Genomic DNA, 18,250 nt, shown 5'->3' on the forward strand with positions numbered 1-18,250 from the left:
TTAAATAAAACATTTCGTTCCTTCCTTTACTTACTGAAGATTATTTTGAATTGTAGGTTTAATTACCCTCTATGCTGGCTTTACATAATACAGTTTTATCGTCAGTTCTGTGATGTTGTTTTATTTGCAGGATTGTGAAATGTCCAGATTATGGTTCAAGCAAGACGACAAATTCCTGTTGCCAAAAGCCTGCATGAGTTTTGATATGACTAGGTATATAATATTTTTTAATGTATTGTTCGCAAGATGATTATGTATATTTTGAGGCTGAAAACAAGAAAGAAAAGGTTAAATATGTCTTTTTGTTAACAAAATTTTAGGAATTACAGGTTTCCACTTGTTGATATTGTCTCTCTACCAAAGTACCATTGGAGGTTTGACAATAAATTGTCAGGATAAAAATTAGTCATCTGGGTAATGCACTTGATGCAGAACCTTAAAAATCCCGATCAGAAGTACCTCTAATAAAATTATAGTTATAAAAGTGAAAAACAGCTTAATATGATGTTCTAATATGTTGAAAAAGTTGCAATTACAGTTGCAATTACAGTTGAATACCGTTGGCTTGAACCCTGCCGGTGTTCAACTGATCATGTAGTTCAACCTAACCATTTGGTCAACAACGTAATAGTTGGTTTGAGCGTTGCGGTGTATTCGACCCTTCCAAGTTCGACCCATCGAGATTCTACTGTAATTATTTTTAAAAATAACATTATAATCTAATAAAGCAGGTTATAAGATTTTAAAACTTTTTTTAAATTCCGATGATTAATAAGTAAATGTGCTGTAGTGCCACTAGTAGTGGTATCATTAAACAAAACAAACTTTAACTTTTTAAAGATTATCAGAACAATTTCTCTCTTTCTGACCACTAACAACTATTAACCCCTGTCCCGAAAAAGTCAGCCCAGATAGCTAATGTATGTGACTAGCACATAGTGCTTGAACCTTGATAGTTATAAGCATGAAAATAGTTTTAAAAACATACATGCAATGAATGGATGAATGCATGTTTAATGACACCCCAGCACAAAGAATACATTAGCTCTTGAATCTCATACATAGGTGAAAAAAACCTCTAAAAATATATGACTGCATAAATAAACCATGACATGTCAGGGCATCTGATATGAATTCCTTTTTATTAGTTTCGCATTCGTCCTTCTGTCTGTCTGACTGTCTTTCAGTCTTTCTGTCTGTCCATCTGTCCATATAGTTTTCCGGATTTTTTTTTTTTTTTTTCACAATGCCTCAAGATATTGAGCTGAAATGTTGTGTGATGGTTTATCATGTATTGTTAGAGATCAAGTTTGCCTTTCATGCCGATTCTATTTCTCATTCTAGCCATTGCGCCACAACTGGTATATCATAGACCATGGTATGTGCTATCCTGTCTGGGATGGTGCATATAAAAGATCCATTGCTACTAATGAAAAAATATAGCAGGTTTCCTCTCTAAGACTATGTCACAATTACCAAATGTTTGACACCCAATAGCCGATGATTAATAAATCAATGTGCTCTAGTGGTGCTATTAAACAAAACAAACTTAACTTTTCATACCAATTTACCCATTCTTGGCTCTTGAACTTTGACACAAAATTTAGTTTTCCAGACTTTTATTTCATAATGCCTCAAGATATTGATCTGAAATTTTGTGTTTGAGTTATGGGCCTTGAACTAAGGAGATACAAAAATTTGCTTTAGCAGTACTGTAAGAATGCTTGATGGGATGTAATAAGAATTAAATATTTTCTCTACTGCAGTCCTCTGGCTTACAATGACCCAGCACATGCCAACATGAACAGCCTGTTTGTGAATCTGTTCAGCGATTCCCTCAACGAATACGCTTATGACGCCGAGCTGGCAGGTCTTTACTACAGTCTGGACAGTTCCATATACGGAATACACGTGAGTCTGTTCGGCATAGTTCAGTTTGGAGCTGGTGGGTTTACAACTTGTTGGTAGTCTTTGGACAGGGACATTCATAAAGACTATCAGAAACAGATGCATATTTTGATTGCGGTAGGTGGGGTGGGTGGGTGTGTGTGGGGTGGCTAAATTTTATTCCTGTTCATTCTGCTACAATATTTTAATAATAATAATTTTTAAAAATCAACATTGTATAACTTATTCTTTCAGATTGATTGTCTCTCATTTTTATTTAATTTTGTCAATGAAAGGAACATTTTAAAAAGTCTACGATTCAATTCATCCCATAACCCTTCTACTTCACCAAAGATAAAAAATAAATATATTTGCATACCAGGTGCACAGAAGCAATAATGTTAAAATGATTTTCTGATATATACTGCATTCATTTGGTGTTTATAAATATCAGTAATTCACAAGTTCCAAACTGTGAACACGCCTTCACCAAGTGGAGAGTGTTCAGTGATTTACAGACAATGAATGATTTGTGTGTGTTCCACCATTATTTCACGAGTTGTGAAGATTGAGAAGAAAATCCTATCCCAGTTCATGGGTTATTTCGCCAAATGAATGCTCTTCGTGATCTATGAATTGGGAAATTCGATATTCACGACTTATAATGAACGCAGCATTACAACATCATAAATCTGCTTCACATCCCTCAACACACCTATCAAATTTTGTTCCCATGCCTAGACCCCCAACATAGCATTTGGCCTTGCACAGTCACACAAATATTTGAACTGGATTTTTTGTTATTTGCCATTCTCATTCTTGTACACTCCCAACATACATTGATTTCACATCTGAATATTCAAACATTCGAAGTTGCTGATCATCTGGTTATGTGAAATGTAACATTTTCAAGAGGTAATTAATTGCAGTCAGTTGGCATCAAATTTAGAAAAGTTTAAGGTATTATAAACACAGTACTTGGAGATTGTTTTGCTGTTAAAAATTGACAGTCCGTTACATAGAGTACACTTTAACCATATTCTCACATTTAAACAGATTATAGCTAGATCGAGGAGACTAAGGTTTTGATTCAGTATTGTGTATACTTAATTGATTAAAAGGGTCCATGAGTGCTTACCTTCCTAAAACAACTAAGTTGTTGTAGCAACATTGAAATTTGTTTGTTTTGTAAAGAATGGAATTTTTTTATTGGTACTTTAAATAAATAAATTATTAGTAATTTGTTCAGTATGATGTAATTTGCTATGCAAATTTCAGAGATTGTTCTACAATTTTTAAAAATATTAAACAGTAGTGGATAACCAATTTTGAAATTGATTAGCACTGTCGTTAATAAAAATATTGAAAAACGCAGTGCTTCTTGATTAATTAATTTCTGGTTTAATTACAATATGGTTTAATTACAATATGATTGTTGTTGTAGCTGTCTGTCCGAGGGTACAATGAGAAGCAGCATGTTCTCCTGAAGAAAGTGCTCGACAAGCTGACAAGCTTTAAACTTGACCCAAAGAGATACGAGATCATTAAAGACTTGGTATGTGTCATTATTATTTTTATTTTAACCCTTTGAACCCTAAAGGGGTGGGATTTAGCTCAGTTTGTTGAATGCTCGCTTGAGGTGGTTGCGTCGCAGGATCGAACCACCTCGGTGGATTAATTCAGTTGATTTGGTTTTTTTCTCATTCCAACCAGAGCACCACAACTGGACAAAGGCCGTGGTAAAAGATCCCTTGCTGCATTAGGAAAAATGTAGTGGGTTTCTTCTAATGACTGTGTGTCAGAATTACCAAATGTTTGACATCCAATAACTGATGATTGATTAATCAATGTGCTCCAGCGGTGTCGTTAAACAAAACAAACTTTGAACCCTAAATTTAAAAAAAAATTCAATTACCTCCACTCTGGGCTTCCAGCATAAAAAAATGGCTTCTTGGGTATATGTCAAATGACATCTAGCCGGAAAACCGGCTTTTCTGGTTCATAGGGTTAACTTAATAAATTATGATTATTATAGTTCTATAGGCCAATTTTATTTTTTGGCCAAATGTATTATAAAATTATCCCCATTACTAATAATCCCAAAAGAGTAACTCGGCCTTAAAAATATTTACTTATATTATTTACCAAATGAAATTTTAATCAGCATGTTAGAAAGTACAATGATCTACAGTGTAGATGCTAATACAAAAAGAGAGTACTTTGTTTTGCAGAATTTTTTTTTTTTCTTTTTTAACACAACTACATTAGGTTTGAAAGATAATACCTTTGGATTTGAGAGCTTGAAAAATATTGTTTTCCTTTCGTTAGACAATATTTTTGTTAAGGGCCATTCATAATTATCAGTATTTTCACAGGCATACTGAGCATAAATATTTTTGCTACCCTTTGCCTCACTCCTAAAAATGTACATCATACAAAAATAATGTCGATTTCGAAACTTATGTAGGTTTTTTGGGGGGTTAATAAAGCATATACTGGCATTAACACTTCCCCTCTCCCCTCCAGCATACGATTTATAAGGAAGTGGGATTTATCTCAGTCGGTTGAGTTTTTGCTTGAGGTGCTTACGTCGCAGGATCAAACCACCTCGATGGATCCATTCAGCTGATTGTTTTTTTTCTTGTCCACACTAGTGTAACACAACTGGTCAAAGGCCATGATATGTGCTTTCCTGTCTGTGGGAAAGTGCATGTAAAAGATCTCTTGTTGCATTAGGAAAAATGTAGAGGGTTTCCTCTGATGACTACGAGTCAGAATTAACAGATGTTTGACATCCAATAGCCGATGATTAATTAATCAATGTGCTCCAGTGGTGTTGTTAAAAAAAAAGAAAAAAAGAAGATTTATAAGTGTGTGAAAATGTTTATAAATGTAAACAGCATCTTAAATCTAAGGCTCAAAATTGACAGGAGACAGGAATCAAATGCTGCTCAAAATTATCAATATGCTTTCTGATAATCAGTTTAACAGTCAGTTTTTGCTTTCCACCTTAAAGGGACATTCCTGAGTTTGCTGCATTGTAAGATGTTTCCGGCTAATAAAATATTTCTATGATTAAAATTACATGATAAATATATTTTTTTGTTTAGAATATCAGTGTCTGTATATTCAATGTGTTTCTGGCCGTCTTAATATTTGTAAGAAGCCCAAACTGGATTTTGTCTTCAAATACATTGTGTAATTTCGTATGTATGAAAAAAAAATATTTTAGGAAATAAAATGAAATTTAACCTAGTACAAATATTAGAACGATCAGAAACACGTTTAATATACAGCCACTAATATTTTATGCAGAAAAATATATTTGATATGTAATTACATTCGTTAAAAAGTCTGTTAGTCGATAACATCTTAAAAATTGCAGCAAACTCAGGAATGTCCCTTTAATTTTTACAGTATTCCAGATTTCCTCATTTTGAGAATTATTGTACTGTAAAATATAGCAGACACAGAAATTGCCAGTTTATTCTGCCAAGCTTGTAAAAGATGTTTTCATTTGCCTGATGCTTTGCATTAATGTTTATTTTAGTATGCGCGATCATTACGCAACTTTGTTGCTGAGCAGCCTCATCAACACGCCATCTACTACACATCGGTCTTGATGTCAGAGGTCTTTTGGACCAAGGATGAGCTGCTGGAAGCACTGGATGGTTTGTTGGTTTAATTTAAAACTTCAGGGGTTTTTTGTGCAAGGATTTGGAGAACAGGAGCCTAATTCACTAAACTCTCGCAACTTTGCGATCTCGCAGTGCAATGCTAAAAAACTTGCAAAGAGGATGCTTTGTTGTCTAGCAGAGCCTAAGAGACCTTTGTGAATTAGGCCCCTGAACCTAGCCGACTTTAACAAAATTGAAATTCTGGGTCTGTGAACTATTATTACAGGTACTAATCTAGTTGGCGAACTGACAGTTTTATTCACTGGAAATTGGCACAAACTGGCAAGTTGTCAGTAGTTGTGAAAAGTGAAACCTGCATCGTATTTTTGACACAATCTAATTTCAAAAACAAAAATCACACAATAGATGTCAAGAAACTGATATGTTTATTGTCATAACACACTAAGCACATTGTTGGTCCCTTGTTTCACTTTAGCACGAAACTGGACATTGATGCATGTGGTGCCATTTGCTTTTAATCAGTCAGGTATTGATCAGTTTTCAGTTGGATTCATTTTAGTAATTCTAGAAAATACTCTGAGTTTCTTCAGAGGGTAAAATTACATACCCCACTCTTTCATTCTTTCCTACTTTTTTTTTTTTTTTTTTTAATTATTGTTTTTTTAAGTCAATGCCCTTGAAGAGTTTAAAGTCATATTTCTTTGTACCAGACATGTCTCTGTAATTACCTGTATACCTTGCTACTAATATATATACTGTGTATTATAGTGATTTAGGGGCCCAACCCTAGCACTACATATTCTTCTGGGACAATAAAGATTATTTTAAAAATAATAATAATAATTACATACCCTAAAATCTTGAAATTAATGGATATATTTTTGTAATATTTATATTATAGAAAAGAGAACTGCTTTTTAAATTTAATGTGCTGGAAATGCAGTGTCCAATTTCAAAACATTTCTAACCCCATAATCACCTAATATAATAGGAGCACTTGTGGTCTGTTTGTTTTTTATTATGTACACTCAAATTATTTACTGGCAGAAATCCTAATACTAATTATTACTTTTCTTTTAATATAACAAGAACACATTTATTTATCCATTAATACTATAATATCACATTTCAGTGGCAGTTTGTCTAGTCTCTTTCTATTTGTTGATCAGATGTCAAAATAATCACGTTGACACAAAATATCTGTAGTTCATATTGTGTTGAGGTGTTATTAATAAAAAAAAATCTTTCCTTCCCTGATCTTAAGGTCACAATATAGCAGGTGTTCCAGCCAGGTCCTGGGCCTTTAAGATTAAATACTTTAAATTGTTTTTATTTATTTTTCAGAGGTCACACTTGACAAGCTCCAGTCTTATATACCACAACTCCTATCAAAGCTGTATATAGAGGCGCTGATATATGGTAATATCACAAAACAGGTATATCAATCATTATTTTTATGTAGATCGATTATTAAAAGTGATGCCACATGAGGATAGCTGATTGCATCGCTTATGATGTGAAATTGTAATGTTTGTCTTGTCACCTAAGAAACTTGTTTACAAGACACTTGTCAGTGTTCTCTCTGGGTGAAATTAAAGGAGGGCGGCCATGCGCCACAACACCCTTCAATAAAAAAAACCCAAACACCCAAAAAACAAAAAGCAAAAAAAAAGGGTGGTGGTGGGGGAGCTTGCTTACCATATTGTTGTGTGTTGGTAGACTTTGTGGAAAGACATACTCATTATTTTGCCTACAAAAAAGTGCAAAAAAATTATACAAAATACAAGCAGACTCGTCTTTTAATTGAACTTTAGAACTTGTGTCTACATTGATACCATTGAATTGGATGTACGGTTGACCAATCTGATCCTGACATGGTTGGGACTGAAGTTAAAATAAGGATTATCGGTAGACACAGCCTCGGTGGTGCAGTGGTTAAAGCCATCAGACATAAGGCTGCCTCAGTGGGTAGTTGTAAGACCACTACACCGACTTCTCTCTCTCTAACAACTAACCAGTAACCCCCTGTCTTGGAGTGACAGTCCAGATGTGGCTGAGGTGTGTGTGTGTGTGCCTATGACGCGTTCTTGAACCCTGATTGAGCATAAGCACAAGAATAACTGTCAGTGAAATGAAATGAGACAGAGGTGGTTGATTTTTGTTTTTATTATTAAATGTGTGTATTCTGCCTGTTGACATATCCCTTGATTTGGTGTACTCAGTATTTTGTGTATTTACAACCAATACATTGTGATGCCGTCTGTGTTTGATGGCAATGACATCATGTATTTTGAAGTTGATCAATGAGCTCATTCTACATTTGATTTGATTGACAAGTACAGTGTGAGATAATCATACAAGTGACTGTTTGATTATATTATATTGTGTGGTGACACCTTAAGAGCCATTCACAATTACATATACCGTATATCTTCGCCTGTAAGTCGTTCTCGGCTATAAGTCGAGTCCCTAATTTCAAGCCCCCTAATTTCAAGCCCCGAAATCCCTAATTTCAAGCCCCGAATTTTTTTTATTTATTATTGACCCGTTTATAAGTCAACCCATGAAAAACAACTTATAAATATTGAAATATTTCATATTTTCAGCACATGAGAACAATAATGTACAATATCTGAACAAAAGAAAATTATTTTACAAACTTTGTTTTTCACGTTTTGTACATCGCAATAATATTCCAACCAAACTACATAGCATCAAAACGAAATATTCCCTTAGTAGAGAGTGAAAGCTGTTTGACTGTTACTGTATGGCACTGTACAGCATGGTTTTGTGCAAAGACAACAACTTTATTTATAAGCACTGACAACAGATCACTACGATAAAACTGAAAGTACATGTATCATCGGTTAATCACATGTTTTGCCACCATATTAATACATGTAAGGAGGATAACTCTGGAAAGTACACTGGTTTTTGTACCAAATGATGTGTGTTCCTATTGCTCTAGTGAACTGCAGAGATCAGTCTATTTTACGGGAAAGCTCAGTAATATTCATGAAGTTAATCACCGACAAAACATTGTTTGAACAACCATTAATGCCAGTGACCAGATTTCAAAATAAACTCAGTCAACAAGTAGTTAGTACTGTTTACATTTTTGCTATTAGTGATGACTGTTATTTTAACTAAGTGGACTGTTGTCTTGGCATGTGAGTGAGATCGCACGCCTTTTCAAATAACCAAAACCGTTATAATGCCAAAAACAATAGGTTATAAAAAAATAAATGTATCAAATTAACATATTTGAGTATAAATACAGGGCATACTTCAACAATAAAACTTATAAAATAATCCCCAAAACGGTAATATTTTTGGGTGAAATTTTTTTACCCTCTTATAAGTCGACCCCCCAAGTTATAAAATAATTTTTGGGTGAAAATAATTCGACTTGTAGGTGAAGATATACGGTACCAACATTTTCATGCGTGTACAAACTGTACTTTAAAAAGAATTAAAAGTTAAAGTTTTAAACATTACCGATGACTGACTTAAAAATAAGTTTAGCTCAACATTAAAATTTCACAGGTAGCTCCATTTCTCACAAACAATGAGTCCTAGATCAATGAAACTTGGAATTAATTCTCTGTTCCCTTCGATTTTGAGTTACTGAAGTTTGACTGTATATACTATTAGCTAAACACTTGATGTGACTAAGATAAAATACCTTTAAGTTAGTGTCTTGGTTAGCCTTAAAGGGTGGGACGTAGCTCAGTGGTAAAGCATTCGCTTAATGCGTGCTTGATCTGGGATCGATCCCCGCCGGTGGGCCCATTGGCTATTTCTTGTTCTAGCCAGTGCACCGCGACTGGTATATCAAAGGCCATGGTATGTAGTACCTTGTCTGTGGGATAGTGCATATAAAAGATCCCTTTCTGCTAATCGAAAAGAGTAGCCCATAAAATGGCAACAGCGGGTTTCCTCTCTCAATATCTGTGTAGTCCTTAACTGTATATCTGACACCATATAACCGTAAATAAAATGTGTTGAGTGCATTGTTAAATAAAACATTTATTTCTTTGGTTAGCCTTAAAGTACCTTTTTTTTTTTTTTAATATTTTAAATTACTGAGATTTGCTATCTTTGACTTGGTATACATGTAATTCGTTCTTTACTTCAGCAAGCTATTGACACATTGGGTGCAGTTGAGAATATACTAAAGGAGAAAACTGCTACCAAACCATTAACAAGAAGTCAGAGAAAACGCCTTCGTGAAGTCCAGTTACCAAATGGTATGGTTTAAAATTAATTTTTTGTCAGCAAGTATGTTGTTACCAAAAACTACAGGATTATATTTATAACTTAATGGGCCAAATTTATGAAGCCTGTTTTTCATAAACGCAGGTGTTTAAGCATTGTAAACCGGCCTCGGTGGCGTCGTGGTTAGGCCATCGGTCTACAGGCTGGTAGGTATTGGGTTCGCATCCCAGTCGAGGCATGGGATTTTTAATCCAGATACCAACTCCAAACCCTGAGTGAGGCTCAGTGGCTCAATGGGTAGGTGTAAAACCACTTGCACCGACCAGTGATCCATAACTGGTTCAACAAAAGCCATGGTTTGTGCTATCCTGCCTGTGGGAAGCGCAAATAAAAGATCCCTTGCTGCCTGTCATAAAAGAGTAGCCTATGTGGCGACAGCGGGTTTCCTTTAAAAAACAGTGTCAGAATGACCATATGTTTGACGTCCAATAGCCGATGATAAGATAAAAAATCAATGTGCTCTAGTGGTGTCGTTAAATAAAACAAACTTTACTTTAAGCATTGTAAATGTAATAATTTAGTATACTCAAAAGAATTTAAGGGTCAGACGATATTTTCGACATTATTTTCTGAATGTCAATTATATTAGCTAGACCATAATGTCACGCATGGTATTGTTCCATTTTGACGAAAGTGGGTCTAAGCAACCCATAAATGAATTAAAATCCACTGTCATTGACACTGTCAACTAGTTCTAATGGCGAAAACATGCTTACATTTGCACGTAAATTAGGGCGAAAGCGAAAGGTCTGCTAAGTGCCCATAACTTGCTTTTTCACAAAGCGCTTCATTTGCACGCTTTGCACGTGTATTCCATGTTCCCAATGCTGAATTTCCGTATAATTGGAGCTTGCGTTCGTGTACGGTGCACACTCCAAATTCGACAATGGTACGACTTCAACTGACTATCGAAGATCGAGGAAGGGCTATTGCTTGGCTTCAGGATGGCAATACGCAAAGAAATGTTGCTTTGAGACTTGGTGTCAGTCGGAGTGTCGTTGGCCGACTGTGGCAACGGTACCAAGCAACGAATTCTGTTCGAAATCGTCCACGTTCGGGAAGACCCCGAAGCACTACAAATAGAGAGGACCGCTACATCACCAATATGGCTCTATGTCAACACAACCACTGCACGCCGATTACGTGACAATCTGCGGACAGCGACTGGAACTCCAGTGTCTGATCAAATCATACGCAATTGTCTGAGAGCCAATAATCTACGCTGCCGTCGCCAGGCTGTTCGACCACCATACCACGTCACAGAACGGCCAGACGTCACTGGTGCATGCTTCATCTGCGGTGGCAACGTGTTCAGTAGGGTCGAGTGATGTTCACTGATGAGTCCAGGTTTAGTCTCCAGTTCAACGACGGTCGGGTTCGTGTCTACAGACGTCCTGGGGAGCACTTCGCTGACGTTAACGTTAGACAACGTCACCGGTTCGGTGGTGGCAGCGTCATGGTGTGGGGCGGCATCTCTATCCACCACAGGACCCCCCTCTATGTGGTGGATGGCAATCTGAATGGAATCCGCTATCTGAATGAGATTATCCGGCCGTTGGTTCTCCCAGGCCTTCAGCAGATTGGCGGCGGGGCAGTTCTGCAGGATGACAATGCCAGACCCCACCGCGCCAGGGTGGTAACAGACTTTCTCAGACAACAAGGTATCGCCAGGATGGATTGGCCAGCATATTCGCCTGACTTGGCCCCAATAGAGCACGCCTGGGACGAATTAGGCAGGAGAGTTCGGGATAACCATGCCCCTCCAGCCAACCTTCATGATCTGGGTCAACTTCTTATGGCAGAGTGGCAGGCCATTCCCCAAGAGTTCTTCAGACGTCTGATCAACAGCATGAGGCAACGATGTGTCGAGTGAATTCACGCCAGGGGTGGATTCACACACTATTAAACGAATGTTCTAATGTGTAAAATCCATGTTTGACAACCTTCAACTTTGACAGCATGTCATGTGACTTTCTTGTATACAGTGACGTTTATTTGTGTTTTTTTGTAAATATGGAACAATAAATAAAAAATTTGGTGTAGTTTACATCATCAATCTAATACACTCTGAAACTTATTTGGTTATAAATTTTTGACCCTTAAATTCTTTTGAGTAGTATATACTTACACGCGTGTAAGACGTAAAAAAAGACTAAATTCGGCCCATTATTTTTATCAAAATCACACTGTACACTAACATTAATCCGTTTATATGTGATAACCATTGTATTTGTTTTTGACATAACTCTCTTTTTTATTTGCTACTGCATAATAACCACTGTATTAAGTAAAAACTAATGTATGCTACTGAATGGTGAAATTTAATTAAATTGACTGAAATATATTGATATATTTAAAGTACAGTTTACTGTACAGAGTCGACTAGTGTGTGTGGAGTTGTTGAGCTGTTTGTTGTTGTATCTGCAGGGTGTTAGAGGTGGGACATAGCCCTGTGGTAAAATGTTCGCTTGATGCGCGGTCGGTCTGGGATCAATCCCCGTCGGTGGACCCATTGGGCTATTTCTCGCTCTAGCCAGTGCACCACGACTGGTATATCAAAGGCCGTGGTATGTGTTATCCTGTCTGTGGGATGGTGCATATAAAAGATCCCTTGCTGCTAATCAAAAATAGCAGCCTATGAAGTGGCGACAGTGGGTTTCCTCTTTGAATATCTGTGTGGTCCTTAACCATATGTCTGACGCCATATAACCGTAAATAAAATGTGTTGAGTGCATCGTTAAATAAAACATTTTCCTCCTTCTTCTGCAGGGTGTTACTACATGTACAAGAAGTCGAATGAGGTGCACAAGAGCTCGTGTGTTGAGATCTACTATCAGTGTGGGCGCCAGGCCCGTGAACTCAACATGCAGCTGGAGCTCTTCTGTCAGGTGATCAGCGAGCCATGCTTCAACATTCTACGCACCAAGGAGCAGCTCGGTAAGAGAAGACGACATGTATTTATTGCAACTTCCACCCTCCGAAAAGCGTACATTAAAAATGTAGATTTTGTCTGGAATTAATAAAAAAAAGCGACTCAGTTCTCTATGAGAGATCTCGTAAAAAAATTGTAAACAATAGTTAGTTCGTTGGTCGTGCAAGTCAAGTTGCGTAATCCATAATTTATTTGATTTTGCATTAAATTTAGGACATATACTTGGTTGTAATAGGTTATGCAAAATAAAAAGGTCTATCTATAGTTTTTTTGGCAAAAGCCATAAATGGTTTATGCAGACTTAAAATTTCCAGAGGCCTACAGGGTCCACAGTGTGTATTTCAAAGACGAGGCAGGGCTGTCATGTGATGGCCCTTGGGATGAACATGGGCTTGGGGAGGGGTGTTTGAGGCATTAGAAAAATTTAAATTTTAGGTGTTTAAATATCTATGTATGTAACAGTCAACCTCAACATACATACAATATATAGATATTCATACATCAATACATACATGTAGATAGATAGATAGATAGAAAAAGTTAGCTTGAAAAAGATACCTATTATGTTTGGTTTTTTACAGGATACATAGTATTCAGTGGACTTCGCAGGTCCAGTGGAGTTGAAGGGCTGAGAATCATTGTCCAGTCTGACAAATCGCCAGCTTATGTAGAGGGACGTGTAGAAGCTTTCATCAAAAGTGTGGAAGTAAGTGAAAGCTGGTAATCGGGCGTAACACATTCAACATCTGATGGAAAGAAATAATACATTTCTGGTTCAAACTGATTGAGAAATGTTGCTTCGAAGAATCATTAGGTGTGAAATGGCAAATATTTTTGATAAGCTTAATATAAATCTGAGAGAAACATTGGATGCATGGATGCATTTAAAAAACAAATTGTTTTTTAAATCTGATTTCTGCTTTTTTTCTCTTTTGTAAATTAGATTTGTATTGGATCTAAAATGAAGAAAAATCAGCTAATTTTGACAACTATTTAAAGATCTTTTCAGTTTTTATTTTTAAATGGGTGTCACATCCACAAGATCTTCTTCTACAGTGAGATAACTTGAATGTTCTCATGTTTTCTTCTGCACTTCTTTCTATCCAGGTCAAATAAGATAATGTTGTGTACACAGCCTTGTCTATACAATGTAGATATATTTATTTGTTACTTATTAGGAATGCATATCCAGCATGTCAGATGAGGAGTACCAGAAACACGTGAAAGCTCTAGCTGCAAGGAGATTAGAACAGCCCAAGAAGTTGTCGGCGCAGAATGCAAAATTCTGGGCCGAAATCAGTTCACAGCAGTATCATTTTGACAGAGGTTGGTGTGATACAGCTAAACTTGTTTTCAAGGTTCTTTTCAGGCTCGCTCACTCCTTCCTTCCTTCCTTCCTTCCTTCCTTCCTTCCTTCCTTCCTTCCTTCCTTCCTTCCTTCATTCATTCACTAATTCATTTGTCGATGGACCCATTGGGCCATTTCTCATTCCAGCCAGTGCACGACGACTGGCTGTGGTATGTGCTGTCCTGTCTGGGATGGTGCATATAAAAGATCCTTTGCTACTAATGGAAAAATATAGTGGGTTTCCTCTCTAAGACTATATGTCAAAATTACCATATGTTTGACATCCAATAGTCGATGATTAATAATCAATGTGCTCTAGTGGTGTTGTTAAACAAAACAAACTTTTTTCATTCATTCATTCATTCATTCATTCTTTCATTTATTCAATCATTCCACTCACTCACTCACTCACTCACTGGTTTGCAACTGTAACTGTAACTGTATTAATTTGAAATGCTATCCATTAATTAGGTATACTGTAATGCTGTGTTGTAAAATTGTGTTGTTTTGTTTTTCCAGATAATACTGAAGTTGCATATCTGAAAGGAATCACTAAAGATGATTTGTTAAAATTCTATAAGGTAAAACTTATAGGAATGGTACTTTAGTGTTGATTAACATTCAGACAGTTTGGCCAGATCTATTTGTTGGGGGTGGAGGGAGGCTATGAAATTCATTGAATTGATTAGTGTTGATTAACATTCAGACAGTTTGGCCAGATCTATTAGTTGGGGGTGGAGGGAGGCTATGAAATAAATTGAATTGATTGGTGTGCATATCGAAGAACCCCTGCTGCTGTTCCATTAGAGTAGCCTATTAATTGGCAGCCACTTTCCTTTATTTTGTTTCACGGTCTGGGATCGATCCCCGTTGGTGGGCCCATTGGGCTATTTCTCGTCACAGCCAGTGCACGACTGGTATATCAATGGCCGTAGTATGTGCTATCCTGTCTGTGGGATGGTGCATATAAAAGATACCTTGCTGCTAATCGGAAAGAGTAGCTCATGTCTCTCATTATCCTTAACCATATGTCTGATGCCATATAACCATAAATAAAATGTATTGAGTGCATCGTTAAATAAAAATATTACCTTCCTATTTTGCTTCAAGACCAAATGTTAAAATAACCGTGTCAATACAGCAGATGTACTGATGTGTCCATTCCTTGTATCGCTAAACACCTCATTGCTAATGAATTTGCTAGTCTGTTCTAGTCCCAACTTCGAAAACTTTCCTTCCATTTATGCAAGAGGCAGATAAAGGACATGGACAGATTTCATATAAAAAAGAAAATTAAATGAAGTAACTCGGTGGACTAACTAGTTATTCTGCTATGCGGCGTGCAAGTGAAAATAAATGGTTACATACAACACAAATCATCACAACACTGCCAGCCATGGACAGAGGACCTATGACATACGTCCTCGCCACAGTGCAGAGATTAAACAACTGGGGCATAATTCACAAAGGTCTCTTAGGCTCTGCTAGACAACAAAGCATCCTCTTTGCAAGTCTTTTAGCATTGCACTGCGAGATCGCAAAGTTGCGAGAGTTTAGTGAATTAGGCCCCAGGCCTCTGAAACTTGCGAGAGAGGTTGTTTTTCTAGTGCGACGTGCAGGGCATAACCCAGTGGTAAAGCGCTTGCTTGATGTGCCATCAGTTTGGGATCGATCCCCATTGGTGGGCCCATCGGGCTATAAATCTCGTTCCAGCCAGTGCAACACGTCTGGTATATCAAAGGCTGTGGTAGTTCTATTCTGTCTGTGGGATCCCTTACTACTAATGGAAAAATGTAGTGGGTTTTCTCTCTAAAGACTATATGTCAAAATTACCCAATGTTTGACATCCAATAGCCAATGACTAATAAATCATTGTGCTCTAGTGGTGTCGTTAAACAAAACAAACTTTATAACTTTAGTGCGACACTCATTTAAGTCATATTTTAACCCAGTTTTCGTTCATGCATTAAATCAAAGGACATAATTTACGTGGTCCTTGCACCGACCAGTTATCCATAACTGGTTCAACAAAGGCCATGGTTTGTTCTATCCTGCCTGTGGGAAGCGCAAATAAAAGATCTCTTGCTGCTAATCGGAAGAGTAGCCCATGTAGTGGCGACAGCGGGTTTCCTCTCAAAATCTGTGTGGTTCTTAACCATATGTCTGACGCCATATAACTGTAAATAAAATGTGTTGAGTGCGTCGTTAAATAAAACACTTCTTTCTTTCTTTCGTTTACGTGGTCATGACGAGTTAACCCCCCCCCCCCCCCCCAAAAAAAAAGAGATGAGTTAGTTGAATTTATTTTTACATAACCCTTAAGTAGTTTACATAATGAACTTTTGAGAGGCGCAAACAACCGTTACTTTTCTATGTACAGAGACTGTAAAAATAAAATAATAATACTCATGCATGCCTGGACCCAATATCACAAAACATCATAAGCCTAGTTTTGCATGTTAACGTAAATCTACGACTAAAGCACAGTTTTTGTTACTATTATTGTACTATTACTGTACAACAAATATAGTTAAAAGTACATATATTTCATTTTCTTTTGTCGTTAAAATGATCCATCTTCCGTAATGATATAATTTTCTGTGTGAAATAGATACCAAACGGATGTAAATGTATGCCCGGTGTAACTGCTAGTCGCAGATGTAAACTTACAATGTTTTGTGAAATAAGCCCCTGTACTCATTCTTGTTTTCAGACTTTGATATCCCATGATGCTCCACAGCGCCACAAACTGTGTGTACATGTGGCATCCAGCACTGAGCCCACTAACGTGACATCTCAGTCGCCAGATGGTCTGGAGTCTGTGGTACAAACAACATGTCCTGAGGTCAGTTCCAGTAATGTTTCACCTCTTATTGAAATAATGGTGGGCAACTCACATCTCTAATATATATATTTTTTTTAAAGTTAAAAAAGATTAAAGCTTGTAACAATTGAAAATTACAGGGATGTGATTTTTTAGCTTTTTATTTGATTTTAGCTTTTTTGTGTAAAATAATTTTCACAAAGTTTACTATAGTCTGGATTTGATCTGCATGAAATGCTGAAAAAAAGACCTTTATATAGGTATGGTACAGAGGTTTTAGCTTTTTAAAATCAGTGCAGGTTTTAGTTTTAAATGCCTGAAATTATTTCACTCTGGACATAAACATAATTAATGAAATGGAAGCTTGTTTAATATCTCATAAATGTGCTGGTTGTATTCGAATAGTAATTTGAGAGAGTATTAGTTTTATAACATAAGGCAAGTAAAAACAAAACACTGACAAGTCAGAGTGCTGACAACAATTGCCCAGAATCCAAATATAATTTTCTTTTCAAGCGTGAACCCTAATATAATGTGCATAACATTTGACTGTAAAGTAGAGCAGTAGAATATACTCTTTCTCCCATTAGATGCATGCAATAAAATATAGATAAATTTATAATTTAAACATATTGTGTAAGATGCTCTAGAGACCTTCCATGCAAGTCTATAACATCTTGATTAACAATTATGTTTCATACATTAGCCTGACCTGTCACTAAGTTGCATTTCCTCTTAAACTCAAAAAGGTTATGAAGTAGTCACATGACTGGAAATGGTACCATCCTTAATGGAAGATGATAGCCATTTGATTGGCTGTTCAGGCGTTTGGATCTTGGGTGTTGGGTTGGCATAGGGTGTGTGTGTCTGTGTGTGTGTGTGTGTGTGTGTGTGTGTGTGTGTGTGTGTGTGTGTGTGTGTGTGTGTCTGTGTATGTATGTTTGTGTTTGTGTATGTGTCTGTGTGTGTGTGTGTGTGTGTCTCACAGTATGTCTGTGTGTGTGTGTGTGTGTGTGTTTCTCTCTGTGTGTCTGTGTGTGTTTGTCTCTGTGTGTGTGTGTGTGTGTGTGAAATGCACTTGATGAGATGTCAGGTTAAGTATTTTGAACAGAAAATGATAAAAGTTTTCTTCAATTGATTGTATACTTAAGGCTGTTACAGAATCAGATGAGGGAGGTGGAAGGCACTGTAATTATAATTTTTCTCCTTAAATACATGATATAAATAAAATGATTCTCTTTCCTGGATTTTGCCTCCCACTGCTCTGTGGAAAAACACTTAATATATGTAATTATTTTTATATATACTTTAAGGGACTATCCCGAGTTTGCTGCTATTGTTTA

The 18,250-nt window shown here is 36.7% G+C and overlaps 1 protein-coding gene across 1 annotated transcript in view; it reads left to right on the plus strand.

Annotated features, from left to right (window-relative positions):
* Positions 1–18,250, plus strand: part of LOC121383266 (insulin-degrading enzyme-like) — a 48,811-nt gene that overhangs the window by 29,225 nt on the left and 1,336 nt on the right. The window contains exons 18-28 of the mRNA XM_041513179.1: positions 131–213; positions 1,767–1,911; positions 3,332–3,442; positions 5,438–5,558; positions 6,870–6,961; positions 9,664–9,775; positions 12,573–12,740; positions 13,317–13,441; positions 13,914–14,061; positions 14,603–14,664; positions 16,797–16,928. Coding sequence (XP_041369113.1) covers positions 131–213; positions 1,767–1,911; positions 3,332–3,442; positions 5,438–5,558; positions 6,870–6,961; positions 9,664–9,775; positions 12,573–12,740; positions 13,317–13,441; positions 13,914–14,061; positions 14,603–14,664; positions 16,797–16,928 — 1,299 coding nt within the window. The remainder of the gene's footprint in view (positions 1–130; positions 214–1,766; positions 1,912–3,331; positions 3,443–5,437; positions 5,559–6,869; positions 6,962–9,663; positions 9,776–12,572; positions 12,741–13,316; positions 13,442–13,913; positions 14,062–14,602; positions 14,665–16,796; positions 16,929–18,250) is intronic.

This window comes from Gigantopelta aegis, chromosome 10 (assembly GCF_016097555.1).
Source record: "Gigantopelta aegis isolate Gae_Host chromosome 10, Gae_host_genome, whole genome shotgun sequence".
Taxonomy (NCBI): domain Eukaryota; kingdom Metazoa; phylum Mollusca; class Gastropoda; order Neomphalida; family Peltospiridae; genus Gigantopelta; species Gigantopelta aegis.